The 19,060-nt window shown below is 30.5% G+C and overlaps 1 protein-coding gene across 1 annotated transcript in view; it reads right to left on the minus strand.

The window, feature by feature from the left end:
- Nucleotides 1-142: 142 nt before the first annotated feature.
- The window catches only part of LOC143238121 (sterol regulatory element-binding protein 1-like), a 48,771-nt gene continuing 29,853 nt past the window's right edge, over nt 143-19,060 (minus strand). The window contains exons 11-16 of the mRNA XM_076478080.1: nt 18,188-18,296; nt 17,647-17,898; nt 12,902-13,064; nt 7,983-8,171; nt 7,423-7,546; nt 143-6,944 (exon numbers count right to left, since the gene is read on the minus strand). Of these exons, the coding sequence (XP_076334195.1) occupies nt 6,718-6,944; nt 7,423-7,546; nt 7,983-8,171; nt 12,902-13,064; nt 17,647-17,898; nt 18,188-18,296 (1,064 nt within the window). The 3' untranslated portion in view covers nt 143-6,717. The remainder of the gene's footprint in view (nt 6,945-7,422; nt 7,547-7,982; nt 8,172-12,901; nt 13,065-17,646; nt 17,899-18,187; nt 18,297-19,060) is intronic.

Below are 19,060 nucleotides of genomic sequence, written 5' to 3' on the forward strand. Positions count from 1 at the left end.
GTGTCCAGACATTTCTTTTCATAAATGAAATTTTAAGCATAAAGTTTTCATTTTATGGACCTGTTATTGTAGAAATGAAGCACAATTTCCAAAGCTAAAAATGTATTCTGTAAAATTGTAAATATTTATTTCCAGATCATACTTGAAGGAAAAATATTCAATATATTTATTTGCTTAAATATCATGTTAAGAAGCAGTATTATACATTTCTTTCATTTTCAATTTTTCATAGTGTTAGTAAATTTATTTCCCAAATATCTTAATTTCAGAGAAACAACAAAAATCACATGCACAATATACATACAAGTTTCATACTTGAATTTCTTAACACTGTTCCATAACTTAGGTCACTTTTCCCAAACACTTCATGTTTGTTGTATATCTTGTGTAATAGGACATTAACCAATTCGATAATTTGCTTGAGTTAATTCTGGCAAACCATTTTTCACTCTACTTTTGATTACTTAATATTTTATCATGTCAGTGGACTTTAGATGGCACTGTTAATAGACTTTTTTTAATCTATCAGATGGTTCTCACTTTTTGTTCATTTTGAGTTGCTTTAAATAAAACTACTATATCAGAACAAATATATCACAAGTTTAGTGTGCAATGATGATGTCTTATCACAATCATGTATAGGGTAAAACCAGACACAACCAATCAACTTTCCCTTTCTCTAACTAGGTTTCATTTTCATGATACTACTTCATTGAATGTCAATATTGACCCTATTGACAACATTTTGCCATTTTTGATGAAGTATTTAGTAGGTATGATAACAACATAAAGAAAACCATTATGCAACTGTCCCTAAGCTTGCCAAAATAAGTTTCACCAATCTTGGAGCAGTTAATGGCATCCCACAACAAATGAGATTCACACGTTCTTAACATAATTTTACAGTTTGTTTGTAAGTTTGAACAACATTTATTTGTTTTAAGATTATCTTATTACCACACCTTTTCCCCACATTATTTCTTACCAAAGGCATGTAATGTTGAAACCATACCTTCATTTCTCTTACAATGATACCCAGAAACTCAACTCATCAAAGTTCAAAGCTGAATAAAATATAGCCTGTCTTAGATAATTTGAGTTATGATGATTTATACACTTGACAAAGGCATTGCTACTGACACCTCATGCTGTTCAAGAGATGACTTGGTTAGGGGCATTACGTTCCTAAAAAAAGGCCAGATTTGATATCAAGATGTTTATGCTTTGTGAAATCAAGTTGGGATACATGTGATCAAGTCTTAATTTACATAGGAAAAAGGAACAGTTATTATAAAAGAATATAAAGCACTTCATATGTCTTCACAGGTTGTGATGTTGTTACTGAAACCTTTACTGGACAAGAGTTAACAATGAACAATTAATACACTTGCTCACAGCTAGCAGATATTTCTCAAATCACTGACATACAAGGGAGAGTAAAACTTGTAAGAAAAGAAATACCTCCAGACTTTAAGACAAAAATGTTGAAGAAAGAGGAAATCATGGCCTATTAGTGTTATGTATTAGAAGGATAGAGAGAAAAAAAAGATTTAACACTTATTTCACTGGTTCATAACACTAAAATGATTGATATTAAGAAACAAAAGTGAAGAAGCTAAAAGTAGCCACTAATTACAATGAAACTTTAGGTGACATTGAAAGAGTTCATTAACATTGACTGCACTATCCCATTACAAGAAGGTGAGGGCAGAAGTATTACAAAACTTTTCATCCATATTTTATAAGTGAAATTCTGAATATTGGGTTTTTTATTCAAAATAGGAGGCCAAAGGAAACATTTGGAATTAAGAAATGGTGGTAATTGAGATGATAATAAAAAGTACCATTAATACCAAATCCACATTTGTCTGAAAGGATGCCACTTCCTTGACATTTTACCAGCTGTAGTAAAGAAAAGTAATCAAACAAGACAGTGTGCATTCAAAGTGATTCAAAAGAAAAGAGAGGTGATAAAAAGAACAAAAAAAAAACTGTTCAGATTGCAATGTTGATTTTTGTGTTACACGTTATTTCAGTGTACTCTACCAAAACAGATTTTTTGGAAACTATTTTCTAACAATTAATGTAATTTCTTTTACACTAGATCATTATATTTATTAATTTTGCAACAAACATTGTAAAAAAAAATCTCTATTAACTATAGTTTCACTGAAATAATATATATATAACATATAAATCCATATATGGAATATTTATATATATTTGTGCAGAAATATAGCAGAACATAAATAAACTTTTATTTCATTAATATACAAGTTTATGGTATCTAAAAGTGAAGTTAAAAGAAACTGCCTTTTCTAGGCTCATTTCCAAAACATATCTGACAGAGATGTGACAGAGATGGAGTTAATAATGGAAACAAAAGTGTGGAACAAACTACAGGAATATCAATTTACATAGATATATTAAATAACAGTAAATTAATACAATTAAATGTAAAATTATTTACACTGATGATTGAATAGAACAGAAAAATCTTAAAAGATTTAACTGGAAAGAAATGAAGTCACTTGTAATTAATAAATCTTTTACTAAAGGTTCACTTTTGGAAATGGGGTAATTAGACTATTCTGCTATGTATACACATTAGAGTGGAGGATACAGGAGCTTTGAATTCTTCTGCTACATAAATCTTGAGCTTAAAATTTGTGTATATAACTGGCGTATCATTTTGCCAGTTTATAGACACCACATTTATAAACAACTTAGAAAAACATTAGAGTAGGCAAATGATTGAAACATATGCTTATAGCAATAAAACATTTACAGGCTTACAACTGATTTAATAAAGTATGCAAGTCATAAAATAATACTATTAAGTACATTTTTAACACTACTTTATCCAGTTCCTTAAGGTTTTTGTAAGGAGTGTGAAAAACAATATTTCAGCTTCAGTGTACTTCATATTCACTGCCAACAACACATTTTACACAGTCTTTCTTCTCTATTAAGCTCTCCAAAACAGAGAATGTAAACAAAAAAACAGAAATTATTAGATATATTTCATAGATCAACATATCTATTGAACAAACTAATATGTTACCACCACAAGTTAAAGAAACAAGACTTGTTTTATTATTATTGAGTTACAAAGAAATCAGACATGTTTGAGTTAACAGAATATTATTTGTAGTAAAAATTAAGTATGGTTCAATCTGGCCTTGAGTATATTTATTAACTAAATGTATTTTAACAGCTTCAGTTGAGTAAACTTTATAAACATTCATTATTATAAATTACGTCAACATAATTAATGAAAGTCAGTAAATAATCAATGTAGATTTCTTCATTAAATTTAAAAACATAAATGCAGCTATAATCAGTAGATAGTCAATAATTTCATTTTGTATGTTGCATAAAAACAATCCAGTTGAGTGCATATTTATATGTAATAGTTTTGCAATTAGTTTGGGTAACATCATAAAAACAGGAAATAAAAAATATCAATTTTCATAACCTTTAAAGGATTAGTATGTGTTGTTCTATGTCTAATTACAATCTTTCAGAATACAAGACATTAGCTTGAGTTAGTGTTATTAATATTGTTTACCATAGAAAATCTCATTTCATTAATATTACATATGCATTCACATTAAGAATTTTTAAAAATGAAAACCAGTGTTGATACAGACAAGATTTTAAATAGTATAATCTAGTCATTTCTTTTCCGTAACATTCATACACATATTTGAACATTCTTGAATAAAGGCAGTGGCATTAATAAGCCAGCTGTTATCCCAGAGAAGGGCCCTGACATCAGCAATTTGCATATTAACATAATCACTGTTTTGCTCTTGGCCTAATTTATAAGAGGATAATAAAAATAATAGCATAACCAAAATTAATCAACACAGTTTGTTAATGGTAGGGTAATTACCTTAAGGTAATGTTTCCCAAGCAAGCATACTCTCTCTCGTAAAGAATTGTGAAGATCATGTTTTTCGTAAAAGATCTGGCACGAAGCAGTCCTAAAACCCAATTTCGTACAAGTATGTTCACCCATAAAAGAACCATATAAAAATAATTAAAAATGAACATTCTGGATTTAACAAAACCAAAAATCTTGTGACATAAATAAATCAAGTCACCACCTTTATAATTATGGTGATGTAGAATAGCATCATACCTTATTTTATTCATCATTCCATGTGAAATATACAAGATTTCTGATAGTGATGCTGTTTTAGAGAAAGAACTTGCAGTTGGCACTAATAGAATACCAGGTACAAGTGAATCTCCTACTAAATTTCAACTTCTAAGTGATAAGAATGCATTACATGGAACAAAATATATTTGTCCAATTCAAGCCTCACTATCTCAGTGTTACTATGGAAAGTGATACCTAGAATTTTAAACAGCTCATGTATTACCTGTACACCCTTTGCATCAAATATATGATTAAACATTCTATCAAAAACATGCTTCTAATTTTATGAATATTAATCTGCCTTCCTAAGGATTCCTCGTACAAAGCGAAACATTTTATAAGTGGCTTGGCACTTTAAAAGTTGGCAGTTATGAAAGAGATATCATCAGCATGTGATTATCTTAAAAATAACTGTTTTTTAACATTTAAAAGTTAATTCTTGGATTAAAGTATTATTTAAGAACACTTTATGTAAACGTCCAATACATAACGTATACAGAAAACATTGGTGAATGAGGATATACTCGGTTAAAACAACCATTTCACAAAAATTCAACCATTTATTTCACTTTTTTTTTTCATTTTACAAATATACTACCAAAACTGCATTTTCTAAGAGAGTATATAAATTATTTGACATTGTGAAAAGTCTTCTAATTATTCTTAAGGATAAGATCACCAATTCTTTCTTCTTCTTCTTTTGGTATAATCTAACAGCAGTTTTAAAGGTCATCAGTTTTAACAACATTCGATCTTGTGATACAGGCAGTTGAATTGTCATTTATCACTGATGGTGAAACAGTCATCTATTTGCTGATGCTATGTCATTCAGTTTGTAGTCAGACTGATTGGATAGTTTGCAAGATTAGGGTCACCTCTCTAGGGGACAAGTGTAATGACACAAGCTTCACAAATGACAAAAGAATGTGTAGCTCAAAGAGAGCATTTAAAATTTAAATCACTTGTGAAAAATGAAGGAGGAAAAGAATCTGTAGAATTCTGCTCTATATCCATCAGTTCTAGAGGACTTGTTAGAATGTATAAAAACAAGTACTTGTTAACTTCTCAATCTTTAAAAAAATGATTATTGTCCCCTACTTAAACAAAATTTCCAAAGAAACGACACTTCAAAATTAGGTAATGGCCACTTCTTAAGTTCCAAACCCAGACAGCACTCTACACTTACTATATTTGATAATAATAATAATGTTAAACAGCAAACGATTTCTTTATTCTTCCTTTAAAAATCAGTAAAAAGGTTTAGAACCAAATATTCTTTGCTTACCATTAGGTTTTCATTGATTGTTTATAAATATAATTGCAGCATTACTCGTATATATTAACTTATGAACAGACATCAAAACATAAGCATGGTCTCTGTATTACCAGACTACAAATAATTAGTTCCACTTCTCATAAATTACAAATTCCTATCATAATTTCATGCAAAAGTTAATCTTTAATTACAAATAAAATCATTCCTAAACAGTACTTCTATTTATCAATTTAAATGTTTCTCTTCCACCCAATTAAATGTATTAGTTGTGCATTTAACTGTCCTAAAATAAAGATCTTGACATGCATGTCTATTTATTTTACACAATTTGCTATTCCTCTGCATTTCACGTTATTTTTTTCCATTATAGTTTAGTGATGATGGCTCTCGTAAATTCCTGAACATCTGATTAAAGAAATGTTTCTTGACACAGCTATGGTGTTTTTATATATTAATAAAGTTAGATTCCTGTCTGATGAATATATTGCTAATTTCTCAGGAATACATTTTTCTTCTGAATTTATCAGGTAACTATCACTATTTTGGAGAAAACATGTTTTAAGTATAATTGATCTAGCACAAAGAACTGGTTAGTGCATGTAAATACTGAATACAGGATAAATTACTCTGTAATGATGTAAGGAATAAAGTGTTAATCAGTGTAAGTTTACATTTTTTTTAGGAAAATAATTTTTGGTTACATGAATTTAATTATTGCACCATATGATTCCAATATTAGATTTTAACTTTAAAAGTATGGAAGAATTTGTATTACTCATATAATATAAAAATTGCAACTGTCCTGATTTTTAACAATCATCATGAACTTGGACAACATTATAATTGTGACTTGTATGTATAATTGGCATTATCTTGTTTGATGAAAATAAAATATTGGTTCTAGATTACCAGTACATGTAGTTACTACCCAATGATGAAATAATGCATCATAACTTTGATAAGTAAGAAAGTAATTAGCCATACCCATTACTGGGTTAATTTTTTAATTATGATCTATGTAAGTAGCTTGTTTTGATCAACAGTTAAAAATGATTGTGTTAAGCGTATACTCACACATTACATTGTTTAGAATATTAGAAGCCAAACTTTAATTGTTAGATATCAGACTCGCTTGTAATTAATCTGTTAAATGACTGATAAGAGGAAAAGTACAATGATACAGTTTATCACAACATTTTCATATATTTTTGGTTTTTTAAAGTAGTAACTTTATATTAACATCACTTGCATGTATACAAATTATTCTGCTCCATTATGTCTGGACACCACTTACAACAGTTCCAAGAGTGATCATCATGTTCTGACAATCTTTCAATTTACGTTTATCACCTAATTTCTCCAGGATATGTGCAGCATCTGCAAGCATATTTTCACGATCCCCAGGTGAAGAAAGCATTGGCTGTGGTAAATGCCGGCAAGCAAGCATTAAAGCATAAGCATGGTCTCTGTCACCAGGCTCCAACTGATTTGCTCCACTTCCTATAAATTAATAAATCTTTTAACTGTACACTTTCAAACCTCATTAATAATTTTGAAGGCATTAAATACTAAATTGCTAAATCCAATAAAACTAGTTACTGATTTTTGCTAATATTCATACATTAGATCCCCTTAATATATATTACCTTTGATTTTAATTTTTTTCACTCAACCTGCAAGAACATGGTGACTAAATTTCTTATATTGTAGATAACAGCATAAGATATTAACAAAAACTGTGGTAGGTGTCTGATTGAAATTGCCATGCATCTAAAGGAAAATGTTTTAGTATCATATTTAGATAAAACACTATGTAAATCTAACATGAACTAATATATTTCTGAAACCTGTATGACTAAAAATAAATTATTTGTAATTGAGGTAGTTTTATCAGAGATAATAAAGTGACAATGTTTGAAAAATAAGATTAATGTTTAAATAACTTATTATAACAAAGTAAGAAAATAAAAAGTTTTACCTTTAGTACAAATGATTGACGGTGAAGAGTTAATTCTCTTCCTTAAACTGCGATCCAGAAGAAAGTAAGTTTTGGTTGGGTTTGCTCCAGTAATCATTCGTAAGATAGCTTCATACAGTGGCAGCTGTTGAAACAAAGTTATGAGAGTTAGGTATCAAAACTGTTCAAACCACTTTTGAAATACTGTTTGGTTTTATCCTTTTATGAAATATGTTAGAACACATAAAGCGTTGATTATCAGCAAGTTCTATCATATGTAATTACAAGAATAGTGTGTGTATACTTGTTAGTCCCAAGGAAACAGTATTTCTATTCTCTAATTGTACAATGAACAATGTTTAACACACATTGGTCTGTACAATGCAAAACTACAATGTTTATAATATAAGCTTAAAAGGCAATTACTTCAGTAACATTACCAAACAAACAAGGAAACAATAAGTTAATTCTTTACCTTTCCATGGCTTATAAGTAACACAATAAAATTACCTCGGAATAAAAATTCCAACATGTTAATTTTTTGAAACATTTAGGCCTAATGTTAACTTGAAATGTCAAACCTTTGATTGAGCTTCTGGCATTCGATGAGCTAACTTGCGTAACAAACATAAATCATGCTGATATGCTGTTGTGAAACTCTGATCTCCTCCTCCTGAATTTACAGAAGAGTTCTTGGTAATCCATAAGCTTTCCTCCCACAAAGCTGTTCTGGTACTGAGCAGCCAATCACATGCAAGAATCTGGAAATCCTGTTATTAAATCATAGGGGGAAAAAAAAATTTTTTTTTTTACCAGAGTGGAATTAACCTTAATGACTCCCATATCACTAAAACTAATACATCTAATTTATGAATAACATTTAAACCTCATTGGCACACCTTTGAATAGTTACAATGTGAAACACCTCAGATCCAGCTGAACCTTAGAATAAAATTGTAAATTCATAAAAATTTAAAGGGACAAAAAAGAAGCAGAGTAGTCCATCAATAATGTCTCTTCAATCTCCAAACTATAACCACTTCCTACTGCTCTTGTGTTCATCCAGTCATTTCTTGAACTCAGTTAAATGTTCTTTCTCTACCACCTTTGAAGGTAAGTCATTCCAAAAGCCAACCATCTATTTGAAAACTAATACTGTCTACACTGCAGAATTCCTATGCTCCCAAAATTTGAGCTTATGACCATTATGGTAAGCTCTGTATTGAAATTGCAAATTCCAATTGCATTACAGCTTTCATTATGGTTAGTATACAATGTGAATAACAAAAATATTCTAGAGGAAATATGTTAACAAATCAAGAAATTGCATTGTTCCTCAGTATACAAGTAAATAGTATTACCATTAATCCTTTTGTGACAGGTCATGTCATCTCATTTGTTGACTTGCATTAAAAAATTTATTGAACTACTATATGAATTTATGTCAATAAGTATGAAATAAAACTGTGGATTATAATTCAAACTTTAATATTATATATAATTTCACTTCTTAATTTAAAAGTAAATATTAAAAGAACTCACCTACATATAATTTTTAGTGAATCACATGGTATAATGAATGCACTATTGGTTAAAATTAGATATATTTATGATGTCAAAATACTAAGTCTATAGTTTCATTCAAATTGGGAACTCAAATTACCATTATTGACAAGCTAGAATATAAAATAAGAACCTCATATCTTTTTATTTTGTTGATATATGACTTATGTACTGAATCAAACACCTCTTTCCATTTTTCTAAGCTGTCAGTTGGTTATTCACATATCATGTATTGAAGAAAGTGTATCTAAGGGACCGTTTTGAAAAATGTGCAAAATTTGAAAAGGCTAAGCAACTTATGTCCAGCAGTAACCAAGTTCAAAGATCATAGCTAGAAGAGATAAGTGCTTGCTTTACTTCTTTATTTACTGTTCTATATTTTAAGAAAAGTAAGTTTTATAACTTATTTCCAAATAATAATATATAATACAAGTTATGTAATGTTAGCTAGACAGGACTGGAAGGTCACAAAATAAAAAATAATAAATATATAGCATTATGTGATTTAAGCTACACAGACTATACAGTTGTATTTTCATGTTATAAAATGTAATATTTTAGCATAATTTATATTGATTTCCTCTTCTTTTTTTTTATGATGGTTAGGAGATTCCACATAGTTATGGTATACAAAATAACAAAATACATATTCTTACTGAAAACAAACACTTGAAATGTATTTAAGAAGTTTTAGAGATTACACAAATAATATTCGAGATTCTGGGGATGAAGAATAGTTGGTTTTTTTGGTTTTTTTTTAACCATAACATGAAATCACTTTGCACTAGGACTAGTAACCAAACAGACTCAATATTAACAAACATAATTTCACTAAAATATTTCATTAAAAATCTGATCTCTTATTTACATAAAAATTTATCTTTTCTAAAAGTCTACCAAATTTTGTGAAGATGCACATACTGTATCAAAAGCTATGGCATAAATATTTAATGTGTGCAAATGTGTATGTAGACTCATGTATATTATACATGCCCATTGTGAAAAGGTTAAACCATTCCTTATACAAACTGTATCTCAAACAATGCCAAAGTTTAATTATACTTCTACATTCAAGTCATTATCCATTAGTATATAACAAGATTACCACAACACTACAAAATTCAATTTAAAAAACCTGAAAATGTATGTTGTGAGTCACCTTGGCTCTGACCAGATCCTAACACAAATGTATCCTTATAGTAGGCTGTAATCCAATATGCAACTTATTTACAACAATTATTTGAGAAGGTTTTTATAAAATAAAGCTTTATAAGCAATCATTACAGAAGACACTTGTTGAGGAATTAAATGTGCACATATGATTACCTCAGTGGTGTTCTAATCAAACAGACCATACATTATAATTTTCCTATACTGAAAACATATTTTCAATAGGTATTTCTGTTGCTCACAAGATTAGCTACCATCGTCTAGTGCTGCCCACTATAAGCAGTTTTTTATTTTCACATGTCACAATTCTTCTGCTACTTACTATTAAAATTGAATGATTCCAACATGTCTCTCATTTAAATCATCATAAGTCACTACTCAACCATCAGGAGTAATGTCTATACACTTTTACCAAACTATCATTTCAAGGTTTGGTAGAAGATGTATGTACTGGAGAGGAGAAAAGAAGTATGAGAAGAGGGAAGTACCTAACATAAATACAATTTTAGTACAGGAAAATTATAGCTTCCAATACAGTAAACCCCTTTGCTCCCAACATTAGCTAGAATCCCACACTGATTAGGTGACAAGACTGGTGCAAGGGAATGACAGAAGTACCCTGTGAAGTGTCCAGAGGATATCTGGAAATGAGTCAAATCCGAAGATCTGATGAGCAGAACCACACCACTTCTGAACCAGGTATACTCTTCAGCCATCCATGAAATGTGTGATAGATAATAGCAGAAAAAGAGAGAGGAATATATCCAACTGGGAAAGAACTGTGGCAGGAAAGTAATCCTAGCCATATAAATATGTATGTAATTCAATCCCACAACTTATAAGTATGTAAAACAATGGATGTGCCCCTAGGTGTAGAGTGGCTAGAGTATGACATACAACTTGGTGAGCCAACTACAATCAAAACCCATGCTACTGGGAACCGACATTAATGCAAGAATGGGATGAGGATCATACTATTTTCTCTTCAATAGATCATGAGAGGCTCTCCTGAACATAACATGTTAGCTTTTGATCTATCAATCTAGGGACCCAGCTTCCAGTATTAAATGAATGTCCATATAATAAGAATCAACTCTCCCAACAGCGTACATTTTACTAAAAGCTTATCACATTTATGTATATATGCAGAGTGAATTTGAAATTACAGTCAACATTCTTTCTTCAGTATGAGACTGGTTCAACAGAGTGACCCTTTGTACATTCAGTTGCAGCTAAAGATGGCTAGTATTAATAATTTTTAATTTAAGTTGTTGGTATCTGCTGCATGTCAAATTAATTCCATAGTAGATGTGTGTATGGACATCAGAAATCTTTGCATAATAGTGGACATACTTGTGATTCTGTGTTTGCACTGCTGATGCACTGCATTAACAAATAACCATGCAATGCAACTACAATGCACCACAGTAACACTTAACTATGGAAAGATGGTATCAGTTTCCAGAAATCTTGACATTCATCAACTGAATCTTGCTATAACAATTTTATATACTTTATAACAAACACCTTAAAGATAGTTTTTATATTGAAACCACTCTGCTCACAAGTGCAACCAAAAACACAATGTTTTCAGTTATGCTTTTAAGTTTAATATCCTTTCTTCTTACACCTCTGTAATTATCATCTTGAAATGTGTACTTTTTAATAATCAATATACACTTTCTATGTTAATTACTTCTGAATCAGAGAGGTGTTACTGATATTCTATGACTTTTTAACTTATAACTGTGAAAATACTAAACCAAAGTGCACTGAACAGCATCTACTGCTTTTAACTTTATGAAGTACTCGCTACACTTAAATAATTTAACAAAAGAAAATAGCCATAACTTTCAAACAAATGTAACTTAACATTTTTAAGAAAAGCATAGAATGTCTTATGAAACTATAAAAGAATTAATTAATTTGTAGTTTATTCCTAAGTCTTATAAAACTTCCCACTAAATACCATTGTTCTTCTCAGCAGAAGCTATATTTACACACTTTTTCAATAAACCATAGATTACTTTATTCATTTTATACTGACATAAAAGTTTACAATATGGTCTATCCAGTGGTATCTAAACTTTTCCTGTAGCTATTTTCAGAACTATTCTTCATTAATCAGTACTAAAAAGTCACATGGTCAATCATATGGACCAAACCCATGTTGAAAGAGTTAACTTCATGTTAGCAATCACCACACTCTTTAGTCACTAATTTTTACAAAATGTTACATTTCAAAACTTGATTATATCATATAACAGAGATCACCCATAAACGTAAAATATATTTCTGCATAAAGATACTGGAGCAAAGCTTGAATATTGTTCTTACTGGTTTTAAGATTTATATATTTGTGTATAATTACTCTTTAATCAAATCCTTAAGTCACAAATTGCTGTAGTAGGAGTTTATTTACACAGCTGTATTTTATGAATTGTTTTTTCCCACAGCTGGAGATTTGTTACATATTGTAGAGGGTGAGGGTTATTATTTGTTCACCAACTATCCACATTTACCAGCACTGATCATTTTAGGAAATTTCTGAAACTTCAGTGGTAACTAAAATGTATATCTTTAAAGATCTCAATAACTTTAATTTGAGAAAGCAAAAAAGAAAGGTAATTTCAAGTACTTTAACAGTTTTTACACTCCTGTACAAACCTTATTATATATTGTATTTTGTTAAGTAATGGTATCTAATAACAATGTACTACAAATAAATATTGTTATTTTAATAAAGTAAACATTGTTTTAAACAAACCTGGACAATTTGTGAAGGAACATGGTGAGAAGCAAAATTAAGGCTATTTCTCAACAAGACTCCAGCTTTTGTACACAGTTCTAAAACTTCACTTGGAATACGTTTTTTCAAATAGGCCCATCTAGCTTTGTATGCTGTGAAAAGAGCTTCAGGAAGAGGGTTTCTGAAAAGATACACACACAAAAAGTACATGCTGAGTTAAATTAATAATATATCATCACTTCTCATTCTCAAGTTACCAAATGAACAACTTTAAATTTTAATTTTTTTGCTGGAGTTGTATAACATTCTAATTAAAATTTCACCTATAGATTTTAATTACATGCACAACCAAAAATAACTTCATATAATATAACTAACATTTGAAAGATCAGTAGTTGATTATGCTTCATATATAACCACAAAAACAGTTACTGTATAATGTTCAAAAAGAAGAAATTATATCAATCATATGAATAAAACTAACCATGAATTTTAGAAGTTTCAATTTTTCCAAATATGAAAAATATTTTTGAGGGTATATTCTTTTTTGCTTTATAAGTATTATGTGACTCTCCTACTAAAATTGCATGCCAAACTTAGTGAGAATGTCTGCATTTTAATTTAAAAGCAAGAACATGAAAACCACATGCACAATTACAGAAATTGTTTCACCCATTTAAAGTGATCAAATTATAAACTTTTTAAAAGCAAAATGATAATTCTATTAGAATTTTACAAGAATTATGTTTCTGATATTCAAATGAATAATTTTTCTCACTTTAGTTGGAATGTCCCTGCAACTATAAAAAGGATATATAACATTTACAGCTTAATGTTGTATCCTTTTATAAATACACACAAAGAAATTCATTAGCTTTATTGATAACAAACTGACAACATATTTAATTAATTTTTCCTTTTATTGGGTATATTCTGTTCAGTTGAATAGGATAGTTATTATGCAGTTATAACATGAAGTTTATTAACTCTTTTGCCACAAGTATCCTTTACTGCTCATGACACAAAATTTTAGTATCTTACATTCAAAATTTTATTAAACTAATATCTGTTTATGTTATGCCAATTAAAAAAGATAATAATCCATATTATAATGATATACAAGTTTTAAGTTTTTATTTTTACAAGATATTCTGAAAAATCTTGACACGTGAAACATTTCTCTCAGCATGTTACTTCCTAAAATCAATATTTTATTTTTTTAAAACTACATACTTTTAGCAAAATTATTATTAAATTTCAAATAATTTCAACCACTAGTTTTATTTTTAGAATGAAATAAGACAACAGTCATGTTACTAACTCACAACAGAAGCCAGTACTCATAATGTTAACTGTTTCAACACAGGCTTGATCTATACAGCTGACCATGTGACCTCTTTATACTGTTTTTTTTTTTTATATTTAATACTTTTAAATTTGAATATAGTGTGCATATCTTCAGAAAATTTTGTACTATTTCACTTAATATTACAGTCTTTAACATACAAGGAATCATGTTTTCAGTGAATTGTTTTTGATAAAATGAAATAAAGATCTGTCCATGAATATACTGAATATTTATTTTGAATGGTCTATGCGTAAGTAATTTTCAGGTAGAAATTTAAAATATTTTTCTTTATCTCAAACTTCCTTTGGGCAATCCCTAAGTAAAATGTAATAGTTTGTTATTTTTCTCTACCCTAACTCAAAACTGGATCAATCAATTTGACCGACCTTGTAACAAAAAAATTGAAATAAATCTGAATTACCCTTTTTTTCCTTCAAGAATGACTTCATACTGTAATACAAAACCATATTTATTTGTTAATTGTTGATTGTATCGTTGATCTAGGCATGTGTATATAATTTTTTCAACAGTTTCTGGAGGACATTTGTTGATGTTGATGAATTGTTTTATTTTGTTGATTTCATCATTAATTTTATGAGATAAGCATAGTTTTGTGGCTGTGTTTATTTGGTTTCTTAAAATATTGAGTTTTAGTTTTGTTTTATGTGCTGAGTCCCAGGGAATGTATAGTCCATTATGGGTGATTTTTCTGTGGATTTCTGTTTTGAACTGTGTATCAGTTCTTGTGATCTTAAGGTTGAGAAATGCTATTTGGTTGGTTTTCTTATGTTCACAGGTGAACTTGGTGTTGGGGTATATGTATGGAGTTAACATGTTGAAAAAACTAAGTGTGTGTTCTGTAGATGTGAACTTAGCAATTATATAGCCATTGCCAACATATCTGTATCAGTTCAGTGGTAGGTGTAAGGCTGAATTTATCTCTTCAGATTCAATCTGAGTCGTGAAAATGTTGGCTAGAACTGGTGACATTGGGTGGGTGAGAGAAGGTTTTTTAATTCAAGGAATTGAACAAGATGGGCATTAACCATCCTCTCTAAGGCATTACAAAAACAACTAGCAAAGCAACTGGACTATAATTAGAAGGAATTTTAGGATTCTTCCCAGTATTAGAAAAATGTAGAACAGCTTTCCACCAAGCATCAGGAAAAATATTCTCCTGCCAAATGTGGTTAAAAACAACCAGAAAATAGCAAAAGAGGTAGCAGAGAGATGGCAAGCATTTTATAGCAAATATCCTTAGGTCTGCTAAAGAAGAGCAAGCTGGAGTTCCACCACTATAAAAGGATGATTAAAGCCATAAAGATGATCAGCCCCAAAGGAATGAGGTAACTGTTTGCCCAAGACTTGATGTCCAAGAAAGCAAGGTAAAAATAGAAGTGCTAAAAAGATAAGGTTCTTGTCAAGAGTATCAGCAATGCTCTTCAAGAGAAAGGAGAGGCAATTAGAAAGATACCTCCCACTGACCTTTCAAATTTTACTCAATATAACTTTGGAACTGGTGGTAGAAGAAATGCTAGTTGTAAATGTAATCCAAAAATCCTTTTGGCTTTAACATCTGACCTGCTGAGCATGGGCATAGGCTACCTGGAAAGCAATGTGGTTCAAAAGAATGGGGTACCCATGAAAGGTATCCCAGACCCTTTTCTGAGCCTCCTGTGCCCACTGGCAGGCTGAATACCCTCATGGACAAGAATACCACGGGAAATATGTCAAGGTTTAAGGTCTAGAATAAACAGCTGCTTGAACAATGCAATCAATTACTGTTTCCACACAGTCATTAATAGATGGGAGACTAATTAGAAATTGTCCATCAAACAACCTACCATTCAATAAAGTGAAATGCCAAAAAATGAAAGTAACAGCAGGTTTCTGAAAAGTTTCTTATAAGGGGAGATACACAGGATAATAGGATTCAACCAAAACCTAAATGAACCTAAAAGAAAACCACAACAGTTCCACTGTATCAAAGTAGGAATTTTCTGTTTAGGTGAAGAAGATCTGGGCAAAGAATCCTTCTTTGTACTACCATGCCATTTTTCTTTACTAAAAGGTCTGTTGACCTTTGTAAATCCTGCCCTGAAGAAGATGGATCTTAGCAGTTATTAGAAGCACAGGCCAAAGGAGACTGACCGATACCGTCACTGGGAGCAATAGTGAGGAATGAAATATGAGTATGCATTGACTTACCAACTCAATTATCCACTGAGATCCATAGACTATTCAAATTATTTGAAAAAAAATAAAAAATTTAAGAGGTATAGAAAGCTCTGTCTGCACACCCACAGTTGTAGTGGAACATAAAGCAGCAGCATATGTCCAAAACAGAGGACAAACTTTCAAACCTCCAGATAAGTTATGTTATTAACTATTTTTAAATGCTGTATCTCTTTCTTTTCACTCACATAGGGAAAGAACAAAAGTATGAGGGGTAAGAACCACTACAATTGACCCATTGAGGGTCTAGTTGACACTCGTAGGCATCAGGGTCTTTTCCACTATAACAAGCAGATCTACAGGAATTCAAGGTTAAAGAGGTGTATTGCAGCATCCCAGAAAACACTCAACCACCAAGATCCTCCCTCTTCAGTAAACACATGGGTGGATGGTTAAATCCCAGAGGAGGTAGACTGAAAATACAGAACCTTCCCTGGAAAGTAACCTCACCATGTACAGGAATTTACCTTGAGGGGAAGCAATTAATTAAGCTTATTTCTGTTACTTTTGCTTCTTTTTTTTTTAAATGCATACATTGCCTAACTTTCTTGCCTCGTTACAGAATAAACCAAGACATTATAAAGCAAGATATGTCTGAAAAAATGTCTACACAAACACAGTTTCCTTCTATAACAGCTCATAATGTTGCAAGCACATTAAGTGACAACAAATGAGATTTCTTTCAAATGGGCCCGGCTTGGCCAGGTGCTTAAGGCACTCAACTCGTAATCTGAGGGTTGTGGGTTCAAATCTCCATCACACCAAACATGCTTGTCCTTTAAGCCGTGGGAATGTTATAATGTGACGGTTAATCCCACTACTCGTTGGTAAAAGAATAGCCCAAGAGTCGGCAATAAGTGGTGATGACTAGGTGCCTTCCCTCTAGTCTTACACTGCTAAAGTAGGGATGGCTAGTGCAGATAGCCCTTGTGTAGCTTTGCACAAAATTCAAAAACAAAAGCAATCTTTTGAAAAATAGAATAAAAATGTCGTTAATGTAAAACTTTTAATTATAATGTACTTGATAATAATAATTTCATTGAAATACATTGATAGTAAAGTATTTTAATGAAATTTTGGATGTAACACAGTAACAAGTGCAGAAAAAAATTAATAAAATGGCAGCAATTGGCATAGAGTTAAGTATTTCTGTATCTTTAAATTTCCATATTTAACTTACTGAGTTTCTGAAAAATTCTTTGGAAAACTGTCTACAATCTCAGAGAGTTTGTCAGCCTTCTCATCCTCTCCCTGTAGCCAGTGGACAGTTACACCCACAAGCGCAGCCCACCATTTCGCTACATGGTCAGTGCTATGTACATGTAGGGTACTTCCAATAGCAAAAGCCACATTCCGAGGTGGACCTGCAGCTTGACTTGCTTCTAATAACTGTTCCACATAATATAAGGTGCTTGCACCAAAAGGTCTTGTTCTACATAAAAATCAACATGATAGTTTACTACAAAAAGACAAGAAGATTTCAAAGATTTCTAGTTGTTATTTATACAGTGAAACTAAAACTAAAAACATACAACTATGTTTCACAATCTTTTCTTCAAATAAAATTGCTAAAAGGATAAATGTTTACAATAATAAATAAATAAATATTTTTTAAACTAATAACTTATTAATTTCTAACTAAATCTTTAAAGTATTTTCTGTTGTTGCCAAAGCCATGATAAAATTTCTAAATAAACATAATTGAGAAAAAAATTCTTTACCTTCTTTGCAGTGCAGAAATTGATACTTTTGGCAGAGTAAACAGCGACCTGATAGCTTTTCCTAATACGTCCTCTCGGAATTTTTGAGAAACATATGATAAAGGATCACCTATTGAGATGATTAACAAAGATATTTTTTTCTTTATAAACACTTTAACAGAACTTTAACAAATAAAACATACCTGTATAACAAAATTACCATTACTCACAATATGCACGTACGTATGTATGTATGTATTAATGTAAAAATTCATTTACACTGCATCAATTTTTAAGGGAGAAAATAACAAAAATACAGGTTTTCTTCATAACTTCTTTTGCAAACAACAAAGCTTCTAATCTAAATTTCTAATGAAATCAAAATAAATTTAGAATAACTATTTTATACAACTAATACAGAAGGCTAGAGGAGAACTAAATCAATGAAAGAAATTTGTTTTCGTAGAATAATGTAATCAAATCTTACAGTTGATACAACTTAATTATAAATAAAACAAAAGCAAAGTAAATACTTCCTTTTACCAACCTGCTTGCAAGATATCCTGAATAATATAGTGCCCCTAGTTAACATAAATGACATAACCCATTTGTTATCCCTGTGTACGAACTAAAATATGTGTGTAGTGAAGAATACTTTTTTCACACAACCTTTTGCACAGTTACATGTCTAACTAACATTCCAACATCACAAGTGGAAAATCACTTTGTGAACATGTATTTCACATTACCTCATCAAATTAAGGCATGGATTAGGCACAAGTTACTCACGAGCATACCTCATGAAAAATTATTATTATATATATATTTTACCTTAACCTGAAAAGTTTTTAGTTTTTACATTTTAGTTACTTTTATTATAAGCAAGGAACACAT

This window comes from Tachypleus tridentatus, chromosome 13, assembly GCF_004210375.1.
Source record: "Tachypleus tridentatus isolate NWPU-2018 chromosome 13, ASM421037v1, whole genome shotgun sequence".
Lineage (NCBI taxonomy): Eukaryota > Metazoa > Arthropoda > Merostomata > Xiphosura > Limulidae > Tachypleus > Tachypleus tridentatus.